Source organism: Nerophis ophidion, linkage group LG14, assembly GCF_033978795.1.
Source record: "Nerophis ophidion isolate RoL-2023_Sa linkage group LG14, RoL_Noph_v1.0, whole genome shotgun sequence".
NCBI classification, from domain to species: domain Eukaryota; kingdom Metazoa; phylum Chordata; class Actinopteri; order Syngnathiformes; family Syngnathidae; genus Nerophis; species Nerophis ophidion.
In genome coordinates this window covers 42,582,428-42,597,427 of record NC_084624.1, presented here as the reverse complement: position 1 = coordinate 42,597,427, position 15,000 = coordinate 42,582,428, and the positions used below count along the sequence as shown (strand labels likewise).

General features: G+C 38.6%; 1 protein-coding gene and 1 pseudogene across 9 annotated transcripts in view; one reads left to right on the top strand and one right to left on the bottom strand.

The window, feature by feature from the left end:
• The window catches only part of LOC133568700 (glutamic acid-rich protein-like), a 29,215-nt gene extending 16,395 nt beyond the window's left edge, over nucleotides 1-12,820 (bottom strand). The window contains exons 1-10 of one of the 9 annotated variants that reach the window (XM_061920797.1): nucleotides 12,557-12,818; nucleotides 7,194-7,249; nucleotides 6,219-6,343; nucleotides 6,024-6,115; nucleotides 4,001-4,190; nucleotides 3,800-3,958; nucleotides 1,858-2,148; nucleotides 1,211-1,498; nucleotides 562-852; nucleotides 376-487 (exon numbers count right to left, since the gene is read on the bottom strand). In XM_061920797.1, the coding sequence (XP_061776781.1) occupies nucleotides 376-487; nucleotides 562-852; nucleotides 1,211-1,498; nucleotides 1,858-2,148; nucleotides 3,800-3,958; nucleotides 4,001-4,190; nucleotides 6,024-6,115; nucleotides 6,219-6,343; nucleotides 7,194-7,249; nucleotides 12,557-12,661 (1,709 nt within the window). In that variant the 5' untranslated portion in view covers nucleotides 12,662-12,818. Of the gene's footprint in view, nucleotides 1-375; nucleotides 488-561; nucleotides 853-1,210; nucleotides 1,499-1,857; nucleotides 2,149-3,799; nucleotides 4,191-6,023; nucleotides 6,116-6,218; nucleotides 6,344-7,193; nucleotides 7,250-12,556 lie in introns of all 9 variants that reach the window. The other 8 variants (XM_061920798.1, XM_061920799.1, XM_061920795.1 and 5 more) reach the window with 8 other exon arrangements.
• Nucleotides 12,821-13,627: 807 nt separating this feature from the next.
• Nucleotides 13,628-15,000, top strand: part of LOC133568698 (arylsulfatase I-like) — a 28,478-nt pseudogene continuing 27,105 nt past the window's right edge.

The following is a 15,000-nucleotide window of genomic DNA, read 5'->3' as shown; positions in this document are numbered from 1 at the left end:
GGTCATACGTATCATTACACCATGTACCAAATACAATAGCTTTGAGGTCGCTATCCACAACCAGAATTATTGCGTACATTAAGCACATTGGGTTATTAGGCGCACTGTCGATTTTTGAGAAAATTGAAAAGCTTTTAAATGCGCCTTTTAGTCCGAAAAATATTTTATCTCAACATGTAAATTTTTTTATATTGAATTTTTACATGTTTTCTATATTAAAAATAAGAATATAAAAAACATTTGCCAAAATTAAATAGTAATTAAAAAATATTAGTATAATGTAAAAAACAAATGTTAATATAAAACAAACAAAACAAAAAAAATCTAAAAAAAAATAAAAAAATGGTACTTAAAAAAAACAGCAGGGTGACTCACTTGTTTTTGCCAAACTGAAGTTTCTTCCTTTTCATGTTCAACCTCTTCTTGAGACTTAGTTTCTTGCGACATCGTGTGTTCTTTCTGGAGGAGCATTGAGTAGCGGCACAACCTTCCGTACAGAAGAGGAAACAATCGCAATGTTCTTAGTGATGAATAAAATATTTAGTGTTTAATCTATTTTACCTGCTGTTTCCTCTTTCTTTGGCGTCTCTGTGCCGCCTCCTGCTGGCCCTGCATCACACTGCACTTCCTGACTCCTCTCACCTGTCATCTTCTTAGTCTTCTTCTTCTTCTTTCCCTTTGTCTCTTTTTGTTTCTCCTCCAGTGGACACACGCCATCATCCACTTTTTCCTCCTGAATGTCTTCCACTCTCTTCTTTTTGACTTCACCTTCAGAGGATTTTTCTTTATCGTGCTTCTTCCTCTTCTTGCCTTTCTTTTTTGCTGATGGCTCCTCGAGGTCTTGTTGCTCTCCTACACAATAAAGTTACACATCCATGTTTGAGTGATGAAATAAAGTCATTAATCCATCAAAACTATTGCGCGTTTGTGTCTTCTGGCTGGAAGACACGAAAGGAGGTGCCGCTACTCGGTAGTAGCGGCACCTCTTTTCGTACAGTAGAAGAAACAATCACAATGTTCTTCGTCCATCCCTATCCATTTTCTACCGAATGTCCCTTTCGGTTCGGGGGTGGGGGATGCTGGAGCCTATCTCAGCTGCAACCAGGCGGAAGGCGGGGTACATCCTGGACAAGTCACTATCTCATCGCAGTGCCAACACTTATTGACAACATTTAGATGAACAAAATATTTAGTGTTTTATCTATTTTACCTGCTGTTTCCTCTTTCTTTGGCGTCTCTGTGCCGCCTCCTGCTGGCCCTGCATCACACTGCACTTCCTGGCTCCTCTCACCTGTCTTCTTCTTCCCCCTCTTCTTCTTTTCCTTCGTCTCCTCTTTTTCTTCCTCTAGTGGACAGACCCCATCGTCCACTTTTTCCTCCTGAATGTCTTCCTCTTTCTTCTTTTTGACGTCACTTTCAGAGGATTTTTCTTCATCGTGCTTCTTTCTCTTCTTGGTTTTCTTTTTTGCTGATGGCTCCTCGAGGTCTTGCTGCTCTCCTACAGAACAAAGGCACACATCCATGTTTGAGTGATGAAATAAAGTCATTAATCCATCAAAACTATTGCGCGTTTGTGTCTTCTGGCTGGAAGACACGAAAGGAGGTGCCGCTACTCGGTAGTAGCGGCACCTCCTTTCGTACAGTAGAAGAAACAATCACAATGTTCTTCGTCCATCCCCATCCATTTTCTACCGAATGTCCCTTTCCAGTTCGGGGGTGGGGGATGCTGGAGCCTATCTCAGCTGCAACCAGGCGGAAGGCGGGGTACACCCTGGACGAGTCACTATCTCATTGCAGGGCCAACACTAATTGACAACATTCAGATGAATAAAATATTTAGTGTTTCATCTATTTTACCTGCCGTTTCCTCTTTCTTTGGCGTCTCTGTGCCGCCTCCTGCTGGCCCTGCATCACACTGCACTTCCTGGCTCCTCTCACCTGTCTTCTTCTTCCCCCTCTTCTTCTTCTTTTCCTTCGTCTCCTCTTTTTCCTCCTCTAGTGGACAGACCCCATCGTCCACTTTTTCCTCCTGAATGTCTTCCTCTTCCTTCTTTTTGACGTCACTTTCAGAGGATTTTTCTTCATCGTGCTTCTTTCTCTTCTTGCTTTTCTTTTTTGCTGATGGCTCCTTGGGGTCTTGCTGCTCTCCTACAGAACAAAGGCACACATCCATGTTTGAATGATGAATTCAAGTCAATAATCCATCAAAACTATTTTGTGACTTTCACGCAAACTTGATCTTTTGCAACTTACAGTAAGTACACAAAGCGTGTAAAATGTCAGTGGGGGAGTGAAGACCTCGCCGCCCCCTCTAAGCATCTTCACAGCCGCTCGCCAGTCTTGCCAATAAAGTGACAAATACGACATATGCGAGTGTAGTATGGTTTAACTCTTATCTTACTGACAGGATGCAGTGCGTCTCCCATAACAATGTGACCTCGGACTATGTTAAGGTAACGTGTGGAGTTCCCCAGGGTTCAGTCCTTGGCCCTGCACTCTTCAGCATCTACATGCTGCCGCTAGGTGACATCATACGCAAATACGGTGTTAGCTTTCACTGTTATGCTGATGACACCCAACTTTACATGCCCCTAAAGCTGACAACACGCCGCATTGTAGTCAGCCGGAGGCGTGTCTTAATGAAATTAAACAATGGATGTCCGCTAACTTTTTGCAACTCAACGCCAAGAAAACGGAAATGCTGATTATCGGTACTGCTAGACACCGACCTCTATTTAATAATACAACTTTAACATTTAACAACCAAACAATTAAACAAGGCGACTCGGTAAAGAATCTGGGTATTATCTTCAACCCAACTCTCTCGTTTGAGTCACACTATAAGAGCGTTACTAAAACGGCCTACTTTCATCTCCGTAATATCGCTAAAATGCACTCCATTTTGTCCACTAGCGACGCTGAGATCATTATCCATGCGTTTGTTACACCTCGTCTTGATTATTGTAACGTATTATTTTCGGGTCTCCTCATGTCTAGCATTAAAAGATTACAGTTGGTACAAAATGCGGCTGCTAGACTTTTGACAAGAACAAGAAAGTTTGATCACATTACACCTGTACTGGCTCACCTGCACTGGCTTCCTGTGCACTTAAGATGTGACTTCAAGGTTTTACTATTTACGTATAAAACGGTCTATCTCCATCCTATCTTGCCGATTGTATTGTACCATATGTCCCGGCAAGAAATCTGCGTTCAAAGGACTCCGGCTTATTAGTGATTCCCAGAGCCCAAAAAAAGTCTGCGGGCTATAGAGCGTTTTCCATTCGGGCTCCAGACCTCTGGAATGCCCTTCCAGTAACAGTTCGAGATGCCACCTCAGTAGAAGCATTTAAGTCTCATCTTAAAACTTTTTTGTATACTCTAGCCTTTAAATAGACCCCCTTTTTAGACCGGTTGATCTGCCGTTTCTTTTCTTTTTCTCCTCTGTCCCCATCTCCCTTGTGGAGTGGGGGCGGGGGCACATAGGTCCGGTGGCCATGGATGAAGTATTAGCTGTCCAGAGAGATGGACTGCTCGACCCAGAATGGACCGCTCGCTTGTGCATCGGTTGGGGACATCTCTGCGCTGCTGATCCGCCTCTGCCTGGGATGGTTTCCTGCTGGCTCCACTACAGTATGGACGGGTGTCTCGCTACTATATTGGATCCACTTTGGACTGGACTCTTATGTCATTTTAGAGCCCTTTGAGACACTTGTGATTTAGGGCTATATGAATAAACATTGATTGATTGATAGTATGTACAAGAGAAGGTTACAGAGCCCTGATTGGCTGCACCAACCTGCAGGAGATGGGGCTTGGGTCTGTGTTGGCTGGTCATTGGTGTCCTGAGCGCAGGTGGCCGTGGCCTGCAGTACGATTTGTTGGTTTTCTTCAGGTTTCAATTCTGCAGCTTTCCCATTCATCAGCTCAGTGCTGTCATCTGAGGTGGGCATTGCCTTTGTTTGAGAGACATCTGCCTCCTCCGGCTCAGGGGGTTCACCTTTGACCTCTGAGGAGTCTGTGATGTCTTGTGGCAGCAAGAGGGAGATGGCATGCGTGTCCTCTGGCTCAGGGGTTTCACCTTTGACCTCTGAGGAGTCTGTGATGTCTTGTGGCAGCAAGAGGGAGATGGCATGCGTGTCCTCTGGCTCAGGGGTTTCACCTTTGACCACCATGATGACTCGTGGCTGCTGGAGGAATATGAAATAGGAGAGCTAACGTTAGCAGATGCTAGTTTCTACATAGAAATGTCATTATTGCCTCATGCAGAATTGTCAGCCTCACATTGGATACTGAAAATTCACCACAACTAAAGTGACATAGCGTGTTGGGGTCCTGCCGGGACCCTGGATGAGGGTGTGGGATTTTTTCTAGGAATGTCCGATAATATCGGACCGCCGATATTATCGATCAGTAAATGCTTGAAAATTTAATATCAGATATTATCGGTATCGGTTTCAAGATTATCGGTATCAAAGTAAAATTCATGACTTTTTTAAACGCCGCTGTGTACACGGACGTAGGGAGAAGTACAGTGTGCCAATAAACCTTAAAGGCACTGTCTTTGCGTGCCGGCCCAGTCACTTAATATCTACAGCTTTATGCAACAGCCATACAGGTCACACTGAGGGTGGCCGTAAAAACAACTTTAACACTGTTACAAATATGCACCACACTGTGAACCCAAACAAAACAAGAATGACAAACATTTTGGGAGAGCATCTGCACCGTAACACAACATAAACACAATAGAACAAATACCCAGAAACCCTTGCAGCACTAACTCTTCCGGGGCGCTACAATATACACCCCCCACCTCAAACACCCCCGCCATCTCCAGAATTTGAAGGTCTCAAGGTTGGAAAGTATGCTCTAGTATACTCTGGACTGAAGCTGTGTGCCCTCATTGTTTTTGTAGCTGTTTTTTTTAGGCATGTTTACAAAAACAAAAAAATAATGCACTTTGTGAAAGTCAAAGTATAGTATTTCCCATAGTTGTAGTGGGTATTAGGATTATCTCAGGGAGAGCATGTCCCAAATTCCAAGCTGCTGTCTTGAGGCATGTTAAAAAAATAATGCACTTTGTGACTTCAATAATAAATATGGCAGTGCCATGTTGGCACTTTTTTCCATAACTTGAGTTAAAGTTGTTCTCTTATTTTGGAAAACTTTGTTTTTGATTGATTGAAACTTGTATTAGCAGATTGCCCAGTACAGTACATATTACCTGCAATTGACCACTAAATGGTATCACCCGAATAAGTTTTTCAACTTGTTTAAGTCGGGGTCCACGTTAATCATCCATCCATCCATCCAATTTCTACTGCTTATTCCCTTTTGGGGTGACGGGGGGCGCTGGCGCCTATCTCAGCTACAATCGGGCGTAAGGCGGTTTACACCCTGGACAAGTCGCCACCACATCACGTTAATCAATTCATGGTAAAGTTACATTGTTTAATGCATCCAGCGGGGCATCACAACAAAATTAGGCATAAAAATGTGTTAATTTCACGACTGTATACATCGGTATCGGTTGATATCAGAATCGGTAATTAAGAGTTTGACAAAATCGGATATCGGCCAGAAAGCCATTATCGGACATCTCTAATATATTCTCCAGATAGTCTGTACCCTTACTAATTCATGGTGTACACTGCTTGACACTGGAACAGATTATTAGCCATAAAAAGTAGAAAACAAGTTTGACAAATGATGCATTATGAACCTTCATGGAATTCTGCCAATCATCCATGCATAAGAACATACACGCACGCATACATAATCTGCCTGGCAGCAGTGAAAACACATAGGATGTCTGGACAGATGAACAGAAGCAGACGAGACAGAAAAGTGTTTGTTCACAAATGATTACAGTGAGTGGAGCTGAGCTATGTGTGTGTAATCACATGGAAAAACAACCTTCAGCGCTCCCTCACTTCCTCTTGATGAAGTGACAGACATTTACCTCTTTAAATCCAGTCAACATTTTTATATCATACAGCTGTTTTTAATATTTTGCTTACCTTATTGTCCTTGTCTCCTTCTTCCTCTTCTTTGTCATCATCAGGAGAGTCATCGTGAGCGTTTCCGTTGGTTTCAATCGTCTGCTCAGAGGCTGAAATGTGAAAATGTGTCAAATTTGATGTCGTAAAAAGCAAAAATACCCTAAAAAACGCAAATAAAGTAAAAAAAAGTATAAACAGAGCATGACAACCTACCTAAAGAAGCTTTGTTATCCATGTTGTATTCTTCTGAGAGGGTCTCATCAGGGCTCCCCTGAGGTTTAATTTTGAATGATTTATCCTCAGCTAGCTGCTCGGCATGCTGGGAAATAAAGCACAGCCTGCAAACACAAGCACACATTCACATACATGTAAAACTGTAAATATCGACATACTATGTACATACACTTACAGCATATGCATATGAAATAACATATACACATAAAACACATTTATTAGGACTAGCAAAGTTAGTTTGTGTGTTATTACTATATTTACCTTTTTTAATGGGACTGACATAACAAGAATTAAAGGTGTCGTATTTTGAGTGACTATAAGTTCAGAGTGCACGGAGCACTAAAAAAGTGACTTAAACCACACTTACACTGCAAGCCAAAGTGGACAGAATCTGTTTTGTTTTTATAAATCTGATTTTTTTCCAGTTGACTGTTTAATTTACAGGTAAAATGTGGTCTTTATCAGACTCCAGTATTAATATGCACAGGCCTCAACGTTACCTCCGTGCGCAGTTCAATAAAGTGAATAGTTGATCGGATTCTTTAAATGAACAAGGAAGTTGCTACTACACGAGAACACATGACCAGCGTGTTAGTGGGTTTGTGCCATGGCTGTTGTGTAGAGAAAGTAGGCAAATGATGGAAAACAACTACAAGAGGAGGAAAAACAAGTGTAAAAAAGAAAAGTGATGGTGCTGCGCACATAAATGACACAGCTCGACCAAAGATGACGTAAAACTCACAAACAGGTCACAATGCCGTTTAGACTGCAGTCACATTTGAAACGATTAGAATTCAACTGGATTTGGACTACTTCCTGATGTGTCTCAAATCTGATGCAAAGATATCAGATTTGAAGAACTGGAGGGTTTCGACTAGCTAAAAAATATCCAATCTGTGTCACTGAGGGCAAAAAAAAAAACAGATTTGGTGTCTAGTGTAAACGGAGCCTTACTTCATCCACGCTCTGTAGATGTCTTGTAGGTTAACGCTTGCTTGTGGTGCCTCCACCTGCACACCAAACACAATGCAGTGTTAATAATAAATAATTGTAATTAATACATGAAAAATTGAATATATATATACATACATACATAGATGTGTGTGTGTTTATATGTCACAAATTTACACGTGTAAATATACGTACATATGTACATATACACGCATATGTACATATACACACATATGTATATATACAGACATACCTACATATACACGCATACGTACATATACATGCATATGTACATATACATGCACATGTACATATGTACATATGTACATATACATGCACATATACACATATACATGCACATGTACATATACGTGCATACACACATATACATACAAACGTATACATACGTACATATACATACGTACATATACATACGTACATATACATACGTACATATACATACATACACATACGAACACATACATACGAACACATACATACATAATACATATGTATGTATACATACCAGGTTTTCCCACAGCACTTTGTTGTTAAGGCGCCCGCCTTAACAACAAAGTGCCACCGCCTAGTCTTAAAAAAAAAAAAAAAAAAAAAAAAATTATCCTGTCTAGCTTCTCAGGCAAATCATATAGTTGATGTAGATGCCCATATCGGCTCTTCAGATTTACTTTACAAAAGAGAAGTGTAAGATACTTCTCTTGTTGCCCTATAAGTACTTGACTTTATCAAATGTATTTATTTTAGAATTTGGTGCTAAACTTAAGTCTTAACAAGCTGCTACGTTTCGTACTGCCTCTGTCAGTGCTTTGCTGCAGCACCCAGCATTGTCCCACCCACACAACCATCTGATTAGAGCGGTAACAGCCAATCAGCAGTGCGTATTCAGAGCGCATGTAACAGCCAATCAGCAGTGCGTATTCAAAACGGGAAAGGCCAATCAGCAGTGAGTATTTAGAGCACATGGAGTCAGTGCTCATGGCAGAGGCAGGCAGAGAGGAGAGGCAGTGCGGGTTAGCTGAAAAGTGTTTAGCAGGTCAGCATAATGCAGCGGACTCTCCCCAAATTATAATAAACACCTTCCAGTCAACTACTAGTAACATAACTGATTGATTGAAACTTTTATTAGTAGATTGCACAGTTCAGTACGTATTCCGTACAATCGACCACCCGAATAGGTTTTTCAACTTCCTTAAGTAAATTAATTCATGGTACAAATATATACTATCAGCATAATACAGTCATCACACGGGTTAATCATCAGAGTATATACATGGAATTATTTACATTATGTACAATTTACAACTATGAACCCGTTGACATTATGTTAAATGAAGAGTTTATGTCTGATAGTTGATATAATAATGTAAGTGCACCATAAAGCCTACATGAACTCAATGGTGTTCAGCCATGAATAGTCTCTCCTATTGCTATTGTACTATTTTTTTTAGCTCTAGTTACATTAATCATTAGTAATGTAGCAGCCTAGTTTCCCTGCTATCACATGTTGATAAAAATATAACATTTACATAATAAAAATCAACTACAGGCTTCCTAAATGCTGTAATAATTAAGCATGGTGAGTTTAGCATGTCAGCATGTGGCCCCAATTTAAACTCTTTTTTTCAAACGCTTATTGCAAACGCTTATTTACAGTAAATCATTAATTTGACTTAGTCATTATTTTGTCTTAGTAAGTCCAATATTTACTAAGTCAAAATAATGACATAATTAGTATCTCAGGTAACTAGAACTGTTTTGTGCTTATTTTTTACTTCCAGTAAAAAATAGAGATATATATCGAATATCGCCACCCAGCCCCTTTTCCCATCCGCCTGTCGACAACCCCTTGCCCCTGGAGAGACACCACCTTAACTAACAAATATTCTGGGGGAAACACTGCATACATAAATACGCATGTCTACATACATACATATGTATGTATACAAACATACATACGTATATAAAGTTTTGACATAAACGTGTGGACAATTCTGAAGAAACAAGTCCATGTTAGAAAACCAACACATTTAGCTGAACTGCACCAGTTTTGTCAAGAGGAGTGGTCAAAAATTCAACCAGAAGCTTGTGGATGGCAACCAAAAGCGCCTTATTGCAGTGACATGCAAGGGACATGCAACCAAATATTAACATTGCTGTATGTATACTTTTGACCCAGCAGATTTGGTCACATTTTCAATAGACCCATAATAAACACACACATATACATATATATATGTGTGTGTGTGTGTGTGTGGATGTTTTTTAAGCACGTTATAGGCATATTGTAAACCAACCTTTGCTCACCTTTTGCTCACATTTTTCGGTATTTGTTTATACCACCAACTTTTAATAATGACTATTACCAGATATTACTGGGTTGAGTTTTTTTCTTGCCCTATTGTGGGATCTGGATGTCGTTGTGGCTTGTGCAGCCCTTTGAGACATTCCTGATTAAGGGCTATATAAGTAAACTTTGATTGATTGATTGATATTGTTAAACAAACCTGAATAAATCAACTTTTTGGAACGATTTATGTCTACAGTTGTTAAAGTTACCATGATACTGTTAACGAGTTTTGATTTTATATTTAAATAAATGTTTGTGTGTGTGTTTGGATGTTTTTTAACCACTTTAAAGGCAGTTTAGCAAGACTCCCATAGGCTCCATTGTAAACCCACCTTTGCTAAGCTTTATTTACTAGTTAGATAGCATAAAAAAAAGACATGTGTTCTTGTCTTAAATAAAGATTGTGAATAATAGGCAAAATTCCCAAAAAAAGTGCGGTCCCCTTTTAAGACAAATCAAACTATGTTGAAAGAAATACATCTTTCGACAAAAGAAAACACGTTAGCCTGTTTCACTGCGTAATGTTTTACAGGGTTTATTTATGTTGTAATGTGCTTTAAATCCTTTTAAAGCAACATTCTGTGGTATTGTTTTAGTACCACTAACTTTTAATAGTGACCATTATTTAGTTTGAGTTATTTTCTTGCCCTGATGTGGGATCTGGATGTCGTTGTGGCTTGTGCAGCCCTTCGAGACATGCCTGTTTAAGGGCTATGTAAGTAAACTTTGATTGATTGATTGATTGATTGATTGATATGATTAGACAAACCTGAATAAATCAACTTTTCAGAACGATTTGTCTGTACAGTTGTTAATGCTAGCACGATCAATAAAGTACTATCTATCTATCTATCTATGATGCTGTAAACAAGTTTTGATTTTATATATAAATAAATGTTTGTGTGTGTGTTCGGATGTGTTTTATGCACTTTATAGGCAGATTAGCACGACTCCATAGCCTCCATTGTAAACCCACCTTTGCTCACCTTCATTTACTAGTTAGATAGCATTAAAAAAAAGACATGTGTTCTCGTCTTAAATAAAGATTGTGAATAATAGGCAAAATTCTCCCCAAAAAGTGCTGTCCCCCTTTAAGAAAAAATCAAACCACGGGAAATATGTTGGAAGATATACATCCATCCATCCATTTCTACCGCTTATTCCCTTTTGGGGTCGCGGGGGGCGCTGGCGCCTATCTCAGCTACAATCGCAGGGAAGAAATACATCTTTCTACAAAAGAAAACACGTTAGCCTGGTTCACTGTGTAATGTTTTACAGCAGGGGTCACCAACCTTTTTGAAACCAAGAGCTACTTCTTGGGTACTGATTAATGCAAAGGGCTACCAGTTTGATACACACTTAAATAAAATGCCAGAAACAGCCAATTTGCTCAATGTACCTTTAATAAATAAATCTATCTATATATATATATATATATATATATATATATGTAAAAAAAATTGTCATTTCTGTCTGCCATTCCGTCGTACATTTTTTTTCCTTTTACAAAAGGTTTTTTTGTAGAGAATAAATTATGAAAAAAACACTTAATTGAACGGTTTAAAAGAGGAGAAAACACGAAAAAAAATGCAAATTACATTTTGAAACATAGTTTATCTTTAATTTCGACTCTTTAAAATTCAAATTTCAAACGAAAAAAAGAAGAGAAAAACTAGCTAATTCGAATCTTTTTGAAAAAAATTAAAAAAAGAATTTATGGAACATCATTAGTAATTTTTCCTGATTAAGATTAATTTTAGAATTTTGATGACGCGTTTTAAATAGGTTAAAATCCAATCTGCACTTTGTTAGAATATATAACAAATTGGACCAAGCTATATTTCTAACAAAGACAAATCATTATTTATTTTAGATTTTCCAGAACAACAATTTTAAAAGAAATTCAAAAGACTTTGAAACAAGATTTAAAATTTGATTCCCCAGATTTTCTAGATTTGCCAGAATATTTTTTTTTAATTTTAACCCTAGTAAGTTTAAAGATATATTTTACAAATATTCTTTGTCAAAAAAACAGAAGCTAAAATGAAGAGTTAAATAAAAATGTATTTATTATTCTTTACAATAAAAAATATACTTGAACATTGATTTAAATTGTCAGGAAAGAAGAGGAAGAAAAGGTAATATGTGTTTAAAAATCCAAAAATAATTTTTAAGGTTGTATTTTTCCTCAAAAATTGTCTTTCTGAACGTTATAAGAAGCAATGTAAAAAAAATAAATTAATTTATTTAAACAAGTGAAGACCAAGTCTTCAAAATATTTTGTTGGATTTTCAAATTCTATTTGAGTTTTGTCTCTCTTAGAATTAAAAATGTCGAGCAATGCGAGACCAGCTTGCTAGTAAATAAATAAAGTTTAAAAAATAGAGGCAGCTCACTGGTAAGTGCTGCTATTTGAGCTATTTTTAGAACAGGCCAGCGGGCTACTCATCTGGTCCTTACGGGCTACCTGGTGCCCGCGGGCACGGCATTGGTGACCCAAACAGGGTTTATTTGTGTTGTAATGTGCTTTAAATCCTTTTAAAGCAACATTCTGTGGTATTTTTTTAGTACCACTAACTTTTAATAATGACCATTACCGGATATTACTGGGTTGAGTTTTTTTCTTGCCCTGATGTGGAATCTGGATGTTGTTGTAGCTTGTGCAGCCCTCTGAGACATTCCTGGTTAAGGTCTCTATATAAGTAAACTTTAATTGATTGATATAATTAGACGAACCTGAATAAATCAACTTATTGGAACAATTTATGTCTGTACAGTTGCTAATGTTAGCACGATGCTGTTAACGAGTTTTGATGTTGAATATACTTTGTGTACATCCTGTTCTTTTACTTCCACAGGCACTGAATAAACCCACCGTTGAAAAAGTCACCCACAAGACGATACAAGTTTAATGAATAGATTATTTTCAGTATTAGACGAGGGAAGAGAAGGTGACCAAAAAGTGACTCAAATGATGTTGAAATGTGAGGTTTAGTACCTTGACGACATGTTTCTCCAGCAGGTCGGCGGCGCCAAACAAGCCTTTCGTCTTCAGGTGTTGAAAGACGAGGAAAAGCAGCGTCGAGTCTTCCTCAGACGACATGACGAAGAGGACAAACAATGACAAAAAGACAACTGAAAGGATGAAAATGAGAACTGGATGCGTTTACAGCACGCTCACGTAACCACCGGCCACATGCGGCATCGCGTGCATCAGGCTCGCGTGTGAAGAGGCCGCCGCGCCCCCCAACCGCGCGCAGTGCACCATGGGAAGTGGAGTTTACTAGGAAATATGAATCGGATCGTTCATCTCGTGTCTTAAAAAAAAGCGGAAATAGTACAACAAATAGATTTTAGGGGAAATGCGTTCATTTTTTTGGGTAAAGGAAGATTTTTAAAGAAGTACAACTTTAAAAGTGCAAAAAAAAAATCATTTTTACATGTATTTATTTTTTCTCCACAGTATTTATTGTTTTCCCTCGAAAATTCTCTTTGTATTTCTGTCAGCGTTAATTGTTTGATCATTTGTCATTAATTCAGTGAGAAGACACATAATGGGTCAAGTCTCTCTCTGACCCACACACACACACCGAGTCAGCACTGAAGGATGTACAACTTTAGCCTTTCAAAGTAAAACTGCATCCGGTTTATGACTTCATCAGGTACTGACTGACTTACTGTTTGTAATTGTTGAAATGTATGAATAAACATTTAAAAGATAAAATAAATAAATAAATGAATAAAAATATTGCACAATGAGATGTAAACATGGGATCATCTGTACATTCCTGTAACTTTCTGTTTGTAAAATATATCTGTGTTAGTATTTTTGAATATACTAACATCATTCAATTAAGAGAAAAACATTTTATTTTTCACTAAAGAAGGGTTCAGTGGATGCACATATGAAACTGGAGGGGTTCGGTACCTCCAACAAGGTTAAGAACCACTGGTTAAATGATTGCGAAGGCTGAGTTGTGGTGTCTTATTTTGGCAGGTCATACCGGAAGCTTTTGCACATCACAAGCGTAGCTTGATGGTGTGATTTTACTTTTTTTTTTTTTTTTTTTTTTTCTACTTTCCTCAGCGGGAGTGTGAAGAAAACTTTGGAGGAGGAAGGAAACTTCTCTTGGAAACTTGAGGACATGAGGCGGGCGTCCGAACTTCTTTCAAGAACCGAATCGAGTCCAGGACCATGAAGTGAGCCGCGCCGCAAGAACCGTCCACGTGCATTGATTCCATATCGAGGTATTGATTGATGGGGGGCCTTGAAGTTATAACACAGATGTTTGACTTTCTTACCAGAAATGTCATTTAAAAAATATATTTTATGAAGGAAATGCTTTGTTTAATTTAATATGCTCAACAACAAACTTGTAACTGCGTTTTCATAAAGTTACGTGACTGCAAGCTTCATAACTAATTAAGACCAGTCTGTGCACGTCTGACGCGCGCGTGCGCACTCGCACGTTTAGAGAGTACATTTTTTACCTAAACTTGGGAAATGATTTAAACTAGACAAACATTAGACATATCATACTGCATAAAGTTAAAATACTAAACTTTGTTGTTAGAACCTAAAAAATTTAAAAAAGTATTTTTTATAAAAATGGATTCATATAGTCTATGTGTAATACAATAATTGTTATAAGTGGTAAAAACTCACAGACATTGGTATAAAAAATATAATATTAAAATGATTGTTTTAAATAAAGTTAGTGTTTAAAGGCCTACTGAAACCCACTACTACCCACCACGCAGTCTGATAGTTTATATATCAATGATGAAATATTAACATTGCAACACATGCCAATACGGCCTTTTTAGTTTACTAAATTGCAATTCTAAATTTCGCGCGTAGTATCCTGTTGAAAACGTCGGTATGATGACGCGTGCACGTGACGTCTCGGATTGTAGCGGACATTTTTTCCAGCCCGATCCAAGCTATAAGTAGTCTGCTTTAATCGCATAATTACACAGTATTCTGGACATCTGTGTTGCTGAATCTTTTGCAATTTGTTCAATTAATAATGGGGACGTCAAAGTAGAAAAATGGAGGTGGGAAGCGGTGTATTGTGGCCGCCTTTAGCAACACAAACACAGCCGGTGATTCCTTGTTTACATTCCCGAAGGTGAAGCTTTACTATGGAACAGATCGGTCAAGCGAACATGGTTCCCGACCACATGTCAAACGGCAGGTTTCGGTGAGAAAATTGGGGTAGTAAATTTGCTCTTACCGTAGACATGAGCGGAGCTTGCGTCCTCCTGCAGCTGCAGACTCTCTGGCGGTCACCACACCTGTGGCCACACCCCTCCGACTTTCAGGTACCATATAATCTCACTAAAACACTAGTAAGACAATAAGCAGAGAAGGGATTTTCCATAATTATCCTAGTAAATGTGTCTAATATTACCCATTTACTAGGATAATTCTGGAAAATC